The 14,601-nt window shown below is 49.3% G+C and overlaps 3 protein-coding genes across 3 annotated transcripts; 2 read left to right on the top strand and 1 right to left on the bottom strand.

Moving 5' to 3' along the window:
- The first annotated feature begins 185 nt into the window (after window positions 1–185).
- Window positions 186–3,319, top strand: LOC125907287 (glycoprotein endo-alpha-1,2-mannosidase). Its single transcript, XM_049608731.1, has 2 exons — window positions 186–847; window positions 940–3,319. The coding sequence occupies exon 2, from the start codon at window positions 1,039–1,041 to the stop codon at window positions 2,491–2,493; it is 1,455 nt and encodes a 484-aa protein (XP_049464688.1). The 5' UTR covers window positions 186–847; window positions 940–1,038; the 3' UTR covers window positions 2,494–3,319.
- Window positions 3,320–3,418: 99 nt separating this feature from the next.
- LOC120955597 (uncharacterized) lies at window positions 3,419–5,135 on the top strand. The gene is made up of 3 exons (XM_040376624.2): window positions 3,419–3,699; window positions 3,850–4,009; window positions 4,088–5,135. The coding sequence occupies exons 1-3, from the start codon at window positions 3,564–3,566 to the stop codon at window positions 4,527–4,529; spliced, it is 738 nt and encodes a 245-aa protein (XP_040232558.1). The 5' UTR covers window positions 3,419–3,563; the 3' UTR covers window positions 4,530–5,135.
- A 72-nt stretch (window positions 5,136–5,207) lies between these two features.
- On the bottom strand, window positions 5,208–13,653 carry LOC120955596 (exportin-4-like). Its single transcript, XM_040376623.2, has 5 exons — window positions 12,894–13,653; window positions 11,477–12,450; window positions 9,890–11,408; window positions 8,993–9,373; window positions 5,208–8,910 (listed from the first exon to the last, which is right to left on the bottom strand). The coding sequence occupies exons 1-5, from the start codon at window positions 12,942–12,944 to the stop codon at window positions 8,437–8,439; spliced, it is 3,399 nt and encodes a 1,132-aa protein (XP_040232557.1). The 5' UTR covers window positions 12,945–13,653; the 3' UTR covers window positions 5,208–8,436.
- Between the last annotated feature and the right edge of the window lie 948 nt (window positions 13,654–14,601).

Here is a 14,601-nt window from a genome sequence, read left to right as displayed (position 1 = left end):
TTGACATAGAAGCGCCACCTTGCGGAAAATTTTGAAAGTGTGAAATTTAAAAAAGCCGTTGCACAGATTCAATATGAATCAAATAAAATGCAAAAAAATTAAAGAAAATTGTAAAAATGTATGTTAAACTCCACTTTTTCCATTTCAAACGTAAAAAGAAAAACGAAAACCACATCCTCCTTCAAAGGTACACGACACTCGCACGCTTGTTCAACGCCATGTTTACCAGGAAGCAACAGTTTATGGGTGTGAGCGTTTCTACATACACCGAGAATGCAGCTGAGAAAATAACTGACAGCATGCTTTGACAGCGACTGACAGCATTTTCGGTGAGAGAATTCTCCTCGGCATGCAAAGAACGATGGAGCTGAGAAAAAATTGAATTGGCAGTTTATAGCGATCGATCAATTATAGTTTGCATTTTTGCTGTCCAATAATCGTAGAAATATTATTAAAAAGTAAAAGGAACTATTTTTACTTCATTTTAGCGATTTAAATGAATTTTATCAACATCATTTTAAAAGTCTCATCTCAGCGCTTTTCAGAGCTTCTACACACACCGGCGTGAGAAACCGATTGTCAATTTTCTCACAGCCATCTCTCACCTTCAGTCTCGGTGTATGTAGAAACGCTCTGTCGCTGGAAAACAGTGCATTATTAATTTGTTTACAAACAAATTTATAGCCATTTCCTTTCGTTCCCTTCCAAACATTACAAGCATTTGGCTCGCCTGCTCTCGCTCACCGTCTCCGGCAAGGATACAGCCGAGGGGAAAACGGCACATGCGCAATGGCCACGCTACATCCTTTTCCATTTTCCCCCACTTGTGTATCCTTCACAGAGAGTTGTCAGTGCTTCCTTTCCCTAGAAAACAATTCTAATCTGCTGTCTCGTATTTCGATAAACTATTGCTTGCTTTTTGAACCTTCGTCCTTTCAGATCCGGACAGCAGCATGCTCTCCATACCACGTTCGAGTGCTTGAGCAAGTGAAGCAAGTGAAGTTCGCGACCGGAAACACAACAAAAAGCCCCCAAAAAATGGCCGCACACAAGCTGAGCAGCATCAAATCGATGAAGCTGTTCGTCTGCCTGATTGGCGTCACGTCCTTCCTGCTGCTCATCTTCTGCCTCTACACCACGATCAGCACGCCGGAAAAGGAGGTAGCGCCACTGTCCCTGCCGAACGATGGCTACCAGAACGTAGTCTCGTACGAGCTGCGGCGCAGCCAAACGATCGTGCCGGAGAAGTACAACGAGCACCAGGTGAAGGCGCGCATCATCCGCGACAAAATCAAGCGCCTGGTCGGTAGTGGAAATCCCAACACCGCAACCGTACCACCATCGGAGCACCGGAATCGAACGTTCCCACTGAATCGGAACGTGCAGATCCACTACCACGGTACGGTGGCGTGGTACAAACCGCGCCCCACACATCCGTCCAGCGATCGGTTGATAGCGCGCATCTACGAGAACAACTCCGTGTCGTTCAAGCCGAACGACGAGCCGGTCATCAACACGGCGTTCTACCCGAAGCGCCGGCTGTACAACACGAGCGAATCGATTGTGCGGGAGCACTTTAACGAAATACAGAACTGCGGCATCGGTACGGTGGTGCTCGGCTGGCAGCCCAACTTTTCCGAGTACCTGCTGCGCACCATCTTCAGGGTGGCGGAGCAGTACGATCTGAAGGTGGCGATCGAAATCCTCGACTACGCGGACCGCACGATCGAGAGCATCCGCAGCAACATCAAGTACTTTGTGGATGGGTTCGGGAAGGGGCCGGCCGGGACGACCAGCACGCTCAGCTACTACACGGTGCTGTCGAAAAGGCGTGACCTGCCACTGTTTTACATACGCAAGGCGTACCGTATAACGGATCCGGAATGGAAGCGGTTGCTGAGCCGCAACGGCATACTGACCATCCGGGGTGCTGCGAGCTACGATGCCGTACTGTTGGCGCACATCAGCTCCAAGGACCACAAATCCATGGTACGGCGGGCAGGGTTCGATGGGTTCTACACGTACCTGCCGAGCAATGGGGCGAACTATGCGTCAACGTGGAAGAACTGGAACCAGCTGAAGAAGTTTGCGGACAGCTATCGGCTACTGTTCGTACCGACGATTGGGCCCGGGTACTACGATCGCCGGAAGTACCACCGGAACGTGAACCAGAACCACGGCATTACGAACATCAAGCGGTACCGGTCGAACGGTCAGTACTTTGACGTTGGTTGGCGTACCTCGCTCAAGAACAATTTGCAGATCATCACGATCAACAGCTACAACAACTGGGTGGATGGGACGCAGATCGAGGCGGCCATACCGGTGTTTGGATTTCGGGACTATCTGCCCGGACCGCCGGAGAAGTATCTCGATCTGACGCAGGCCTGGGTGGAGGAGTACATCAAGTACAAGCTGAACAACATTAAGCTGAACAAGAAAACGGAACTTACGCTGAGCTGTTACGATTTCATTAACAGCACTATATGTTAGGCTGTTAGGCGCTATGCTAATTAGTGAAAAGGTGGCAAAAATCCGGAGTCTACTCCAATCTGACTCCGATAAATTCGGAATCGACTCCGGAAGGTAAGTCCGCCCTGCATTATTCGGGGTCGTTCGGAATCGTCAGGAGTTGTTCGGAGTTGTTCGGAGTCGCCCGGAGTCGGAGTCGTCTGGAGTCGCCCGGAGTCGGAGTCGTCCGGAGTCGCCCGGAGTCATTCGGAGTTGTCCGGAGTTATTGGGTGTCGGAGTCATCCGGAGACGTTCGGAGTCGTTTAGCTCGTCCAGCCGGAATCTAGACGACTACGACGACTCTGGACGACTTTGGACGACTCCGAACTACTCCGGAAGACTCTGAACTACTCCGCAAGACTCCGGACGACTCCGACTTCGGGCGGATCTAGTGGTTCCATTTTGCCGGAGTCGGAATCGGACTAACAAGAGTCGAAGTCGTGGGTACGCTCCAGAGAGAACATCACTGATGCTAACTATGTTGTGATACGCCACGTGTCCATTAGATGAAAGCGCGCCACCCGTTGTACCACGATAGTTGAAAAAATGTTTAACCGCTCAAATGCTGATACCAAAATTCAATGCCAAAGTTAGGATGCTGTCCGCACGCGTAGTGTATAGCACGTGTAGTGTTTGTTACATAAAAGAGTTGAGACGATATATTTTACCGTATGAGTGGATTTTCGGAAGAGTGTAGAAAAAGGCGCTTCGTAGAAGAGGAACTTTGATGGAATAGAGTGTACAGATGTGTTTGTTTTTGTTTTCGCCTTGAAATTCGCAATAAATTATTATTGGTTAAGGTTTTAAACGATAAATTATAGAAGCAGATTTATGAAACAAATACAAAAATAATTACTGAAAACCATAAATCATATGTTATCCACCGAAAAGATCGCCACAACGGTTGATTTAAAAAAATATCATCGCTCCACAAAATAATAAAGGTCAGCTGACAGCCACAAACGAATGAAAAAACATCGCCCACCAGTTTGACAGGTACTGCTGTGCAATAATAGACGAATGTTTACAAACTGGCTGGCGCCCTGAAAAATATGACCTTCGAGGAGGATTTAATTGCAAAAGTTCGCGCTAACGAGGTGCTGTACAACGTGAAGAACGTAAACTATCGAAGGAAAAACGACAAGGAACGGCTGTGGCAGCAGATCGCGTACGAGCTCAACTGCTCCGGTAAGCCTTTCCCATCCCAAGTCCCTGCTGCTGCTGCTGCTTGTCCCCCTGGTGCCGGACATTGTCCCGTGTTGGCCACTGTCCAAGACAGAAAGACGCACACACGAAATGATTATTACGTGCACTTTCTTTTCTTTCTTCCGCCTGCAGTGGAGGTGTGCAAACGGCGATGGAAGAGTTTGCGGGACAAGTTCATCAAGCTGAGCCGGGCGGAACAGGCGGCCCGCGGCACGTCCGACGAGGAGCAGCCGAAGAAGTGGCGCTACTTCGACAGTCTCTCCTTTCTGCAGGGCTACAACAAGGCCTCGCTGTGAGTAATTGCTACTAATGCTTTTTGTTTGGCTCCTCTTACATTCTCCTGAACTCCTCCCTTTTCCCTCCTCCCCAGCACTACGGCCAACTTCCTGGACAGCATGTACCCGGGCGAGGAGCGGTATGTCGACATCAAGTGTGAACATCCGATAGGGCGGCAGCAGTTTGTGCGCGACGATCCCGCTTCCGCGTTCGTCGACTGCGGTACCGGGCTGGTGACGGTGAGCGAGCGGTTTGCCAACGCCCGCCCCAAGGCAACGCACCACGAGCAGCCGGCGAGCGAAACCGGCGGCAGCAGCCGTAAGCGCCACACCGATCTGATCGAGTCGGAATGCATCAAAATCATACGGACGGCGGCGGAAGCGGTGCAGCTCGAGGCGCACGCCCATATTCGCCGCAGCAGCACGCAGCTACTGTTCGAGGCGCTGGCCCAGCGGATCGACGAAGCGAACCTGCCCGCCAGCCGACTCAATGCCATCCAAACTGCCGTCACCAATCTGGTGTACTCGTCCTTATGAACGGGTGGTGGCGGGTGGCCCGGCTGGGTGCGGCTAACCACAAGCAAAACGGCTTCCGGGTTTGCCGGATAAATGCTGCAATATGATGATGCATTGGGGAAGGAGAAACCCTTTGACCTATATTTCGCTGTATGTGCGGTTTCTTCTCCGCTCCGATGGCACAGAAATTGAACGATGCTCTCTTTGGCTATGGCGACGGTTGAATACGTAAATTAAACGATAAAATGATAGGGAAACTAGCGTAGGTTTAGTTTGTTACGTTATCTTTCTTAGCATAGAGAGGGCCGCAGTCGCACTAGACTTAAGCTCTCGGATACACCCGGTTTAGCGTTTGTTCTCTCTTGAATGCTCCGCAATTTCTATTTATATTTCCGTTTGCTAGCAAATATGCTTTAAGGTGAAAGAAAAAGGCTTTTTTCGATTCAAACCTTTTACTTCCAGAATGAGCGCATGGGACACAATAACTTAACTATTGATACATACAGTAACAAAAACAAAACAACAAAACAGATTGTACAACGTAAAATAAGCAGCTAAGAATACACAGCTAAGCAGGCAATAATAATAAAGCGTACATTACTCTACGTGCTTTTAAACAACTGACAATTTTCAACCATTCGATGGACGTTTCTTTCCCACAGTATATGAATGCAGTTAAAGAAAGGCAAAAGAACAAAATTCTGTTGTAGCTTTCGGGTTAGCTTTGTTATTGATTTGTGTAGCCCAATCGATAAACTTTATTTTCATTAATGCCACCCTCCGCGTGGCCATTTCCCTCTCTCTCTCTCTCTCTCTCTTTGCAGTTAGACGACGCAGCGAAAACCGGGTTGGATGATGTTTGGGAACTGCAAAAGATACCTCAAAATTGAGACCACAATTTAACCGTAACCCCCGGAGAACCCTGCTGACTCTGCCTGTTTATAATGATCGCCGAGGATCGAGGATTCTCATATTGGTGAATCGTACAATGTGTTTCATAGGTGTGTTTGTGTTTACCCCAAACACAACACATAAGCGTGGTGCCTTGTTTTACTTTTTGCGCTCTGCTTTTAGTAGCTTAGTGGCGTAGTTGCGTTGTGTTTGTGTTTATTTTTGCCTTTAATTTGTACTCAACAATCCGTGTGTCCGTGCAGTGTGTATGCTCAGTTACTGCGCTACCTCTACCAACGAACCCACGTGGTTCGTGTGCAATGTGTATATATAGCTGCGGACCTGCCAGTAGTGGTAGTACATGTTCCAGTGGAAGTAGTACTCGTAGTGTGTAGTGTAGTCACCGCAATAGTAGATTAGTCGCCAGACATAATTACATGACAAATGCAATCCTTCCTTTCAAAAACAGAGCACGCGCGGCTGGTTTAAATTTTGATGTTTCGAATTTTTGCACTTTTTGTTTCGATTTCTTTTGCTATTTTTTATCATATTACTCTCGCGGGCACACCCATGTGCAGTAGTAATAGTAGTAGTAGTAGTAGTAGTAGTTTTGATCATGCAAATTTGATCCTTCTTAAAATGCCCCGCTCGCCTCGGCTCGACTCCAGTATGCTCGATACTTATTGAAAAAAAAAATCAAAAATGTATATAACACGCCGTCCTTTTTTAAAACAGAAATTCTAACAATCAACAAAACACACACGCACACATATCTTGCTTGTTTCTTTAAAGATTTGTTTCTTTAAACGTTTGCCTAATTCAATGCCACACAAAAGGAAAGCAAAACAATTGTTCCCCGATACCTGATCACATACACACACGCTGTTTCTCACTCGGTGCGTTCCTCGTTTCACTCTCCAAGCATCGTGCCCCGCGCGTCAGTGACTAAATCATTGCAAAATACTTCATTTGTTTGTTTCATATCAAATCTAGCTATACCCTTCTTCCGTGGCACAACTCATCCCACACAGAGGGGGCGACACGCGCAGGACGACATCAGACATCAAAATTCGATCGAACGATAGTAAAAATGGCAAATGTAGAAAACATTAATTCAATTACATTTTCGCTATCCGTTGAAACTGCCACCCTGCTGCTGCTCCTACATCGCGTGACACGTGGGGGGGGAGGGGGGGGGGGGAGTTTCTCCTACTAAGGTTCGTCGCTTTCTCTCGCCGATCTTCTATCATAAGTCGAATATCACACATCCACACACAGCGAAAGAGAGACAAAGCTCGACTCTCGGCATCTTTGACCTAATGTCCTCCCCTCTCGGGCAAAACTAACTAAATTGTTGTCCTCCGTCTTACAAATTTGCTTACTCTCCCTTTCTCTCTCTTTCGGGAACAAAGGCGAAGGATGAACCATCTTAAAAAAGGAAGTGTAACGACATAACTGAACGGGAAAAATGAAACACTTCTATTCTGAAACGTTTCTCTCCTTGGCTTGGGGCGGGCTCTTAAGGAGGAGATTGTATGCTTTTCTCCTTGGAAAACAGGGCACACACACACACACACGCGTTTCCTCATTTACGGCTACATATAAATATCTACAATCGCGCCGAAGAAGACACCAAAACTGGCCATGGTCAGTAACCGGCGGCTCGATCCTTAGTCAGAACGTGAAACTCTAACGTGTTGGTGGTGTTGTACTACACTGTTGTTTTTGGCGCTCTTCTCATCAAAGCGCGATAAATATTTCAAATACAGGAACAGGAAGGAAAAATTGCGGAAGGAAAGGTTTCCGAAAAAGGGGGTGCGCGTTGGATTTTGCTTATTTTTTGCTTCTGTGAATGTTTTTAAACTTTCTAACGCTAATCTATCGTTGCACCGTGTTACACGTCACGTCACTGTGTGCTCTTGCTCTCTCTCTCTCTCTATCTATGTATATATCTCTTCGTAAACCCTTTCCATAGGGTGATGATGCCTATCCACTGTGTGCGTCGTGCGTCGTATTGCAGAAAAAACGTGCAGATATCGTTCGAACTACATATGCTCTACATGCTATCTAAAATAAACCGGAAAGAAACGGGTAGTAGTAGTAGTAGTAGGTGCGCAAATACACGGTGCAAATTCGTATCATTTTTTCCGGCTTGTAAAATTTACCATATCACACCCACACCCAACGCTGTGTTTTTGTGTAGACATTTCGCGGATTCTTTGGAAAGTGATCCAATGCACCGCCGAATCCGTCCCTCAAACATTCAATAAGTTACCCAATCTTTGTGTTTGCATGTGTGTTTGAGAGAGTTTTGTAATGCAGCTCAATATCCTTCGCTGCCTCAAGAGTCCTTCCCGCAGTGTGTGCACAGTCCCAGTACAATTAGAGTAAGCCCCTAGCTATATCCTTTGTTTTCTTTGTTTCTTTAGTTAAGTATTGTGTGTTCCACTATCTATTAATTTGTATATATGTATAGATATCGTTCGTGCCGATTCGAATCGAATCCTTTTTGTCATTTCATCGCCAATCTCATCCCGCCGTGGGACGTACAAACGTTTCATACTTTTCAATAATCGCGCATAGCTAAAAGTTCTCCATCGCATTTCTCCCCCCTCCTCTCCGTCGTACTATTTTTTATCCCCTAACGATATATAAGCCAGATGCGAAAGATGCCTCTCCAGACCTTTGCCTAACGTTCACATACAAAGACGAAAGGAACTGTACAGTGGTGAGCCAAAAAAAACAAGCAAAACTCGTTTCAACTCAAGCGCATTTTCTAATTTTAGTTGTTTATATCGAAAACTCTCATACATTTAAAAGAGAAAAGTATGAAACATTGAAACGGAAAACTCGAACAGCACACAAACATGAAGGGGTCGGCCTAACACTGGCTATCATCCCTAACATTCGTTTGTTTCCCCCTCAGTAGGATTGGTGTTTGCACATTTTCCATTTGCGACACGCGTCGTTTGTCGTTTGTAATCGTGTTCCCTTTTCCTTCCCCCCATTCTCTCCGTTCTCACCACCCAGTGCCATTCTACTTCTTGTACATAAGACTCACCAGCGAGACGAACCGATCGTACCAGTCGACGAATCGCAGCTTCATTAGCCGCACGTTCGCAAACTCGATCTGGTTCAGGCGCGCCAAGCTTTCGCCGATCATCTCCTTCGCCTTGTCCGTGCTGCTGTCCACGTGCTCCTGCAGGAAGCTCTGCACCATGTCCTTGAACGTGTGCGGAAAGCAGCAGATCACGGTGTACATCGCCTTGTACCAGTCGCTCGTATTGTTCCAGTCGATCTTCTGCCCGATCGTCATGTCGAGCATCAGCTTGAGGAAGGACTGGAGCAGCTGGGTCACGAGCGCGTCCGGGTTCTGGTGCAGCCGGACGACCTGCGCGAACGCTTCGATAAACTCGACGCACTTCAGCTCGACCTCGGACGTGAACGAGGTGAGCCCGAGCTCGACCGAGGCGACGAGCTGCTTCAGGAAGTCGGGATGCAGTGCGGGCACCTGGGGAAGAGGGATTGAAAAACGATTGAAAATAACCCCGATTTCAAGGCGCATATTTCATTTTCTTTTTTAATTTTCATACCACGTATGGCTTGGAGTCGACGAAGGACGTGATCGTGATGTAGTACTGATAGCACAGCTCCGGGTAGCGTATCAGATCGGCCGTTATTAGCGGCACAATGTTCGTCAGCCCGTAGATGCAGACGTCCGACGCCTGGTTGATCGTTTCCGGATCGTTGCCGACGCGGCTAGCGCTCAGCCCGTGGATCAGCTTCAGGATGAGGATCAAATCCTGCGGATCGCGCTCGTTGTTGGTGGGATCGAGCGAAATCCGATTGCTGTTGTTCTTCACGTACACCCCGATCACGTCCATGCTGTACTGGTGGAGGGCAGCGCGCACCTCCTTCACTTCCGCCGACCGTTCCAGCTCGTTCAGCAGCTCCAGCACAAGCTCCACAATTACCTGGGAGGGAAAGAAACGAACCCATTAGTAACAATGAAAGAAAATTCAAATGAAAAAATAATAAAATTTAAAAAAATAAAACACTTTTTTAATGAAATTTTATTTTAGTGTTAGTGTTTTTTCTTGTATTTTTTATCTAACTAGTGATGGGAAATATGAAATTTTCGTCTGAATTGATTCCGGCTAGCTCCAAAATTCCTAGGTCGATTTTGATTCCAGTGGCGGAATCAGCCCAAATGTTAACTCCAAACGGTTTCGCAAGCGGCTCCAAATACGTCTTCGGAATCGACTCCGGAATCGAATTCGATTCCAACATCGGAATCGTCTCCGGAATCGGAATCGATTCCAGCATCGGAATCGGCGTCGGAATTACCTTACCCTATAACGTAAGGTGCATTTGAGAAGAGTTGGTGAGAATAATGCTCCCAAAACACGGCGATGTGACGAGCATTACATTTTCATAGCCAAAAGTAAGCGACTTCAATAAAAGGTGTTATAATAAAAAACCATCCTCACCGTATCGTTCCTGTACACCGACATGAACGTGCTGAGCTGCTTGCAGATCGGCTGCACCTCCTGGTAAAGGATCAGGATCAGATTGTCGTACGCACCCTCCACGCAGCCGATCGTTTCCTCCAGCACCTCGATCACCTTCTGCTTGAACTGTTCGCTCTGGTGCAGGTGGGCGTGCTGCTGGAACGTTGCCTGCAGCAGGCCGAACTTCTCCTTCGTCCCCTGCACGATGCGCATAATGTACTCGGTGCGCACCTCCTCGCCCTCCACGCTGCCGCCGATCGTGACGAAGCCGCGCAGCAGCTTGCGCTTCACCGTCAGCGGCAGCTCGAAGCTCTTCAGGTCGCAGATCGAGCGGAAGTACTCGGAGTTGAAGATGGTTTGCGCGCGGTACCGGTTGCGCTGCAGCGCCAGCAGCAGCTCGATCGTTTCCTCCATCACGGCCGGCTCCGCCCGCAGGTGCTGCGCGTTCAGGCAGATCTTGTTCAGCAGGTAGTTGATCACCCACAGTGCCCCGGCCGTGCCGACGCCGAACGCATTTGCGAAGATGTGGGTGGCGGTCGGCTCGTACGCGGACATTACGTACGTGCCGCACCAGTGGCGCAGGAACCACATGGTGGTGGCGCTCAGCTCGGGGCTCAGGAACTGGTACATGCGCACCTCGATGGCGGTCTTTTCCAGCTCGCACAGCCGAAAGCCGGCCGCCATTAGCCGTATCACTGGGTCCGTGTTCGATTCCGCGTTCGCTATCTCCTGAATGTCCTGATGGGGGGAGGCGAGCAGCTTCAAGCTGTTCGACACGTCCGTCGCACCCGACTCGACCTGCTGTTTGCTGAGCACCAGGATCGGCTCCGGTATCATCGGCGTCTCGCCGACCGATTCCATCGCTATCACGTGCCCACTGATCAGCAGCAGCCAGTGGATGTCCTCGAACAGATTCTCCAGGCTCATCCCGTCCGAGAGCGACAGCGTCTTGGACGCGTGCAGCATGTGCAGATGGGTGCCGAGCTTGCGCGTTCGATCTTCCAGCAGCTTCGCCAGCAGGCCGAGCGCGTGCTGCAGTATCTGCCGGCCGAAAAATCCCATCACAGTGAGCTGCTCCCGGAACCGCTCCCGGTCTGATTCCTCCAGCTCGGTAATTTCATTGTCCCCGTCGCCTTCGCGCCCGCCCGCACCCCGGATGCCCTGTGGGGGTGCCAGATGGCACTGGACGTACTTTTCGAACATCTGCGTGATGTAGGGCAGCATCGGCTCGGTCGGATAGTTGCGCTTGTCGTCGAAGAAGGACAGCCAGATGCCGAGCATGTTGCTGAGCGCATCGATGTAGCACGCCTCGTCCGGTGCGACCGATTCTTCCGCCGCCGACTGCTCGAAAAACTTCATCGTCAGCGTGAAGCACTGCTGCATGGACGCGTCGAACAGCGAGTTGGGCAGCATCTTCAGCATGTCGGTCGGAAGGAACTGGAACAGCTTGCGCAGGATTAGCGAGAAGCTGTACGCTTCCTTGTCTTTGATTTCGATGCTGTTTAACGGGAAGGAAAGGAAAGTATTATAATAATTGGGGTTCTTCCTCCACGGCTTCACACTTACTTTGTCATCAGCGAGAGAAAGTGCGTCAGGTAGTTCGCCAGGTAGGACATGCTTTCGTCAATGTTTTCCGATATGATCGGACCGCGGAGCGTCGACAGCTGCAGGATGCAGGTCAGTGCCTTTGGCTGCAGATCGTCAATCTCGCGCATCTTCCAGTACGTGTGAAAGAACACCTCCAGCACCTTCGGATCGAATATGACACTCTTCCACTGGGCCTGCAGGCGTAGCGGCGGTGCGTGCAGCGCCTTCGTCACCGTTTCCGACGTATCGATAATGCTCTTCGAAAGCGAATGCCGGACGCGCACGTTCCGCAGATTGGGCAGCAGGAAGCCCCACGTCAGCACGGTTTCCATCACCGTCAGCAGCTGCTTGAAGAAGTACATCTGCAGGCTGTTGGACGTATCGAACGCGTTCACAATCTCCACCATCGCCTGCAGCGTCATGCAGAACGTTTTGAGCAGGTCGGAGTCTTCGAACTGCTTTTTCGCCTTAAAGTGCTCGAGCGTGTTCAGCCCGGTATCGTCCGACCGGACGATGTTGCAGTACTCCTCCAGGATGGCGAGCATGATGCTGCAGCTCAGTATCTGCTGCTTCAGTTCGCCCGACGTGAGCATCTTTTTCGTCTCCTCCAATATTTGACCCCGCTCCGCGCCGTGATCCTCCAGGCTGGCGCGCTTGATCATGATGGCCACCACCTGGAGCAGCTTGTCGCGGATAAACACCGGCACGTCGCGCTGTATGACGTAGCTGAGCAGGTACTGGCGCAGCGAGGCCCGGTCCTGCTCGGCGATGAACTTCCACTCGCCGACGACCGCCTTCTTCAGCACGTCGGCCGCCTCGAACAGCACCAGATCGACGGACGATTTTTCCAGTATCGCCTGGCAGAGGGCGTACGGCGTTTTCGTCCTCCGGAAGGTGGTGAAAATGTGCTCCGACTCCTGCCGCTGCTGGTTGGTGATGGAATTCGGCGGTGCCTAATAAAAGGGGAGAGAGCGTGTGTGTGTGTGAGAGAGAGAGAGAGAGAAAAGGTGAGAGAGATAAATCAGAAACAAAACAGTTAAATTATTACTACGCACGACTCGCTGCTGCTGCTCCACGCCACACTGTGGGCGAAAGGAGGAGGCCACCACACACAGCGCGAAAACAATCGCAGGACGAAAAGAGACGCAATCAAAACAAAGAAAGTGTTTTCCTTTTGCGCAAAAAGGGGAAAAGGGGAAAAGGGTAGCAAAACAACCCGATATCGATTTTCTTTGCGCCGAGCAGCAGCAGCAGCAGCAGACCAACCGACACACGCACCGCGCACGCATTCCAAGGTCCCTCGGGTGTTCCTTTGTTTTCCTTGCCCCTTCCCACCACCACCACCACCAGAAGCAACCCTGAGAAAAAAGGGGAGTGCTACTTCGATTAGCCTTACCATGATGATGTGGGCCGCCGTTTCGAGATTCTTCAGATATGTTTCGTCCATCGTTGCAGTGATTTTTCGCTTCGCATCAAGATATGGGCGAGGACTTCCCCTGTATCACGACGGGCTGGTTGAGTGTGCTCTGTCTATGCGTCACTGTGTGTGTGCGTGTTTTTCTCTACTCCTCCCGCGATGCGTTTGGCTCGGCTAATGGGCTGGTTGCTTCGTCTTCTACCCTGACCGACGGCGACACTTTTCCTGTGCCACCGACACACAGTGGCAACAAACACACTTTTTCAACACACGGCTGGCGTGGTGTGACCTTTCTCACGACATAAACAACCACGGTTGTGCTGCGGTCGCTGCTCGACGACTCGACCGATTCTTCGGTCTTCGGTTCCTCGGACGTTCGGACGACAAAGAAGCGACGATCCTGCCTGCCTGCCTGCCTGTCTGGCTGCTCCGTACGGTGCGCCTTCGTCGTCGTGGTCGTGGTCGTGCTACGCACACCCGAAAATGCGCGACTGTTGCTTCTGCCCGCCGTTTGGCTGCGCTCGCCTTCTCTCACAACTGTCCGCGGGACGGTGCGCCGTGAGGGGTTTTCGCTTGACGTTGATGCAGCTTTTCACCAGCCACCGGGGTGCGTTTTCACATAGCAAATGTTTATGGGTTTCTCACTGCTTCGTCACGGAATTTGCACGGTACCGGCAGGTGTTGATTTTTGTGCCTGCCGTGCTGGGAGGGCGAGCTGGACGAAAAGCGGTGAGACCATCGGTATTTCTGTTGCAGTTTCTTTCGCGTCAGCCGTTTGACGTTTGGGCACAACTATTGATAAAACAACAGCGCAAGTGTACACCATACACACTATTTATGAGGTATTTAGATTTAAAAATTGATTATTTTGAATAATTTAAAGCTCATATCATGAACAAATGTATTTATTTCACCCTTATTTCATCAAACTCTTGTAATCAAGAGGTTTTGTTGACGAAACGGTTCTGTCAACTGTCAACTCGCAATGATCCAGCCTTGCGTATCTGGCCTCATGTAAACGGCACAAGGTAAATAGACACACATTTTCGCAGGCTCAAATAACACAGTTTATAAAATGTGTAATTCTTCCAACAATTTTATCAAGAAACGGTTTAAGTCAACAGAAATAACATCACATTTAGCTTCAATTAATGTATTTGAACTGTGGAAAACAGCCCACATCGTGTGAAACACATCTTATTCCCTTTGTATATATGACACTTGGTTTGCGAGCGTATGCAAACTGTCAAAAGACCGCAGATCAAAACAACTGCCGTTTTAAAAACAGATGCCAGCTTCGGTAGTGTTTTTAGTAGTTCCGTTTGCTAACGAAGGATTATTCGGTAGTTTTAATGTTTGTAACGCAATCTAAAGGCCGGGCTACATTGATCGTACTCTTTGGTGTAATTTCAATTTTCACTAGCGCATCTGGCGGCGGCTGACCGAAGCATTTTGCCAAACAATTTGGAGCCGCTTCAGAAAATACGTTATTTTTCCATGTTTTTTACTAAAAACGGAGGAGAAAAGTTTTGCAAAATGTAGATACACATGTTTAGCACGCATTGCATCCATTTTTGCAATGGAAAACGATGGAAAAACTACTTAATTTTGAGATCCGGCATGACCATTCCCTGGATGACCAAAAATAGCTTCCACCAGTCGCCGCCAGATGCGCTAGTGAAAATCA

The sequence above is a fragment of the Anopheles coluzzii genome, chromosome 3 (assembly GCF_943734685.1).
Source record: "Anopheles coluzzii chromosome 3, AcolN3, whole genome shotgun sequence".
Classification (NCBI taxonomy): Eukaryota; Metazoa; Arthropoda; class Insecta; order Diptera; family Culicidae; genus Anopheles; species Anopheles coluzzii.
Note: the sequence above shows the minus strand (reverse complement) of the source record. Positions and strands in the feature narration are given on the sequence as shown.